This window comes from Chrysemys picta, chromosome 1, assembly GCF_011386835.1.
Source record: "Chrysemys picta bellii isolate R12L10 chromosome 1, ASM1138683v2, whole genome shotgun sequence".
Classification (NCBI taxonomy): Eukaryota; Metazoa; Chordata; order Testudines; family Emydidae; genus Chrysemys; species Chrysemys picta.
Window position 1 is genome coordinate 350,205,056 of NC_088791.1, and position 3,853 is coordinate 350,208,908.

General features: G+C 43.5%; 1 protein-coding gene across 1 annotated transcript; it reads left to right on the plus strand.

Annotated features, from left to right (window-relative positions):
• The first annotated feature begins 2,443 nt into the window (after positions 1 to 2,443).
• On the plus strand, positions 2,444 to 3,379 carry LOC103306740 (olfactory receptor 51G2-like). Its single transcript, XM_008175564.2, has one exon. It carries the CDS (start codon positions 2,444 to 2,446, stop codon positions 3,377 to 3,379), a length of 936 nt encoding a protein of 311 aa, XP_008173786.2.
• The last annotated feature ends 474 nt before the right edge of the window (positions 3,380 to 3,853 follow it).

The window sequence follows — 3,853 nt, forward strand, 5'->3', positions numbered from 1 at the left end:
CTCTAAAGAGCTTCTTATCAACAGCTGCCCCACATCTGCACAGACTCCCAACGCTGGCAAAACAAGCTGTGTAACGGGGCCCAAGTCTGGAAATAGGCTCTTCCCAGCTTGTAGCTCCAGTGTTGTCTCTCAATCTCCCTGACATACTTACTGAGAGATGGCTTTTCTTGAGTTGTTCCTTCTCTGCCTGCTTCCTTCTCTACCAGCAGCCTGCTATTAAACTAAGATGAGTCGTACTGTTTTAACCCAATATATCCAGCAAATAAACATTCCAATAGTTAACCCAATGTAGCTATCCAGCAAACATTCCAAGAACTGGGTTTCACATGCACATTCGTTATAGCAACTCAGCTCTAAGTCCCAATGCTGTTCCTGGGTTGTACGGATTTTATGAATACAAGACAGAGACAGAGAGCAATAGATTATTTTCATGTGACAGGTTTCAGAGTGATAGCCGTGTTAGTCTGTATTAGCAAAAACAACGAGGAGTCATTAGTTAAATAAATGTGTTAGTCTCTAAAGTGCCACAAGGACTCCTGTTATTTTCATGTGGGTAATGAAGTTCCACATGCGCCTGACTTTGAAATGTACTTCCTGCAATCCCTATTTGTGACTGAATAACAGGTGTTGTGGTTACTATGTACTAGTGTAGTAGTAGTGGTTTTCAACCTGTCGTCTGTGGGCCACTGAGGAGCTTCAGACTATGTCTACCTCCATTCAAAATTCATTAGGGTCCTCCAAATGGAAAGAGGTTCAAAACCACTATATTAGAGAGTGAGAGCCCATGGAAAGAATATTTCATATCCTGATCCCAATGCCTGTTAACACTCCGGATAGAGGCTACAGACTGACAGAACAGAACCTGAGGAGAACCAGTCAGCTATTAACCCAGGGACAGAGGAGCTACTAGACTTTTGTTTGCTGACAAGTCATTGATTGAGGGCTGAGATGCTGTGATCTTTTCAGGTTCTGAAGAAAACCTAATGACAGATGCTGCATTTCAAGTCCCACCCTAACCTGAGAAATCATCTCTGAAAGAAGATCAGAGGGGAAAGAATGGGTTGACATGTGTGTGCTAAAGTACAGATGTGTAAATGTAATGACTTTTGCTTTAGAAAATATTTGAGAAGTATTACACATAATCAAACGAGGATGCACCTGAAGAAGTCGTTTTCTTTACCTATGAAAGCTTATGCCCAAATAAATCTCTTAGTCTTTAAGGTGCCACCGAACTTCTCATTGTTTTTTTGGATACAGACTAACACGGCTACCCCTTGATACTATTCCACATACTGTTTGCAATGGGTTTGGGCAATTAATTCTTTGTTTAGTGAACAGTAGTATAATACTGTCTCTGAGAAACTGACCAGAAGCTCTTTCTAACACTTACATTTAGAACATAAGAACATAAGATCAGCCGTACTGGGTCAGGCCAAAAGTCCATCTAGCCCAGTATCCTGTCTTCCAATGATATAGCCCAGTATCCTGTCTTTAATGATTGAACTCTCTGGATTCAGTCAACACTGGCCAAGCAAAGCACTTCAGCGTCTTTTGGAGGGATTCTTGGGGGTCAGAGTGTAACACCTGGAGCATTTGGTAAGGGAAAGTTAATAGAGCCTGGTTCTGATTGAATTTACACATGTAAATCTGGAGTGATACAGTTGAAGTCATTGTTATTAAAAGCAGAACCTGGCCCTGAGAATTTATCCCATGTGCTGTAAAGAGGCAGAGACATCATTTGGACTCTCAGGAGTGGAGAAAATAAAGAATTAACCATTTTTTATAAATAGCTTCAATGCAGAGCAGATAAGTACAATGACAGATTTAACCCTGCTCTTCTCATTGCATGATACAATGGGCTACACTCAGAAGTGGAGGGCCAGAAAAGGTGTCTGCGGGAAGATCACAATTATAAAATTACACAGAGCTAAAGGAGACTGCGGATCTCCCATGCACAAGTTATCAACAGAGCCAAGAGTTTAGTAGGATTCAAAGAGGAACCGTATGTTTATGTGGGTAACCGGAAAATCCAATTACATTAGTGAGGATTGTTTTTAAAAGTTTTGGAAAAACTATAAACCTTCCTAATTAACAGAACAAAATATGTGTAATTAGTGGGTGTCAGGGGAAAACATTCTCTGGGAGCAGGTTATCTCATAGCTTTCTATTGCAGGGCTTCATCTGGCTTCCTCTGAAGCATCTGGAATTGGACAGTGGATACTGGGCTAGGTGGACTGCAAGTCTGATCCACTATGGGAATGCCTATCTTCTTATATGCAGTGTAAATCCAAGATTAAGTTTTTGCTCATCTTCCTTTAGCTCCTGGGACTCTCTAGAGTTGCACTTAGAGCAGAAACATGTCTTGTTAAATATCATCTAGTCTCCTGTTTTTTTTCCTTTCAGGAAGGAAAGTTTAAAACTTCTCGCACCTGCACAGTACGGTATGTCAGCTGTCAATGACACCAAATTCAGCTCTGCAGTGTTCCTTCTCACTGGGATACCTGGTCAGGAAGATGTCCATCTCTGGATCTCTATCCCATTCTTTCTAATGTATGTTATTTCTGTAGTAGGAAATTCAGTCATTCTGTTCATTATAAGAACAGATACAGGCCTCCATGAGCCCATGTACATTTTCCTTTCCATGTTGGCCGTCACAGACCTTGGTTTATCGATAGCCACCATGCCAACAACATTGGGCACATTCTTGTTGAATGCTAGGGAGATCAGCCTCGATGCCTGTTTTGCTCAGCTGTTCTTCATCCACTCGCTTTCATACATTGAATCCTCTGTGCTCTTGTTGATGGCCTTTGACCGCTTCATCGTGATCTCTAACCCACTGAGATATGCTTCCATCTTAACCCTGCCGAGAATAGCCAAGATGGGACTGGCATGTGTGCTAAGAGGGGTTGCCGTAGTGTTCCCACTGCCCTTTCTCCTGAAACGTTCCCAATATTGTCAAGCCAATGTCATCTCCCGTTCCTACTGCTTGAACCAAGAGGTCATGAAGATGGCTTGTTCGGATATCAGAGTCAGCAGCATCTATGGCTTTTTTGTCACAGTCTCCACAGCGATGTTGGACTTGCTGCTCATCCTCCTATCTTATATTATGATTCTGAAAACAGTGCTGAGCATTGCTTCCCATGCGGAGTGCGTCAGGGCATTGAGCACCTGCGTCTCCCACCTCTGTGCTGTCCTCCTCTTCTACACACCAGGGATTGGCTTGTCTATAGTACAGAGATTCGGGAATAGCTCTTCCCCCTTGCTTCAGAGTCTCATGGGCTACGTCTACCTGCTGGTCCCGCCCATGATGAACCCAATTGTATATAGCTTGAAAAGCAAACACATTCGTGCAAGGATAATCAGGGCATTCAAAAAGTGAAGGGTCAGTTCATCAGCTGGCTCCAGCCCTGGTCACATGAGAGATGAAAAACATGGGCCATGGCGAGGGACACCTATTCCATCCTTACATCCAAGAGGACATGAACTACTATTCTGAACTCTGTAGAGAGAAGTTCAGACAGGGTCTAAGGCCTGGAGCAATTGGACAGGGCCTGGTGAGGGAGGACAGTGCACTGGGTGAAAGAGACCAAGGAAGCAGCAGAATTTACAAAGTGACTGTTTTTGTGGAGAGCCAGGGGACTGGTTGCATGTTGGCCCATAAACATCCGAATCGGTGGCTGTTCTGACCTCAGAATTCCTGCTGATACATTCAGTAAAGTGAAGGGAGGTGGGTGTTGTTTCCCATTACACCTGGCCTGTCACTGTCCCGTTGTCTTTAGTTAAATATCAATGGGCCATGAAAAAAGCTGCAGAGCTATTCTGTAGTCACCGTCCTGGTGATTCCCAAACCCTC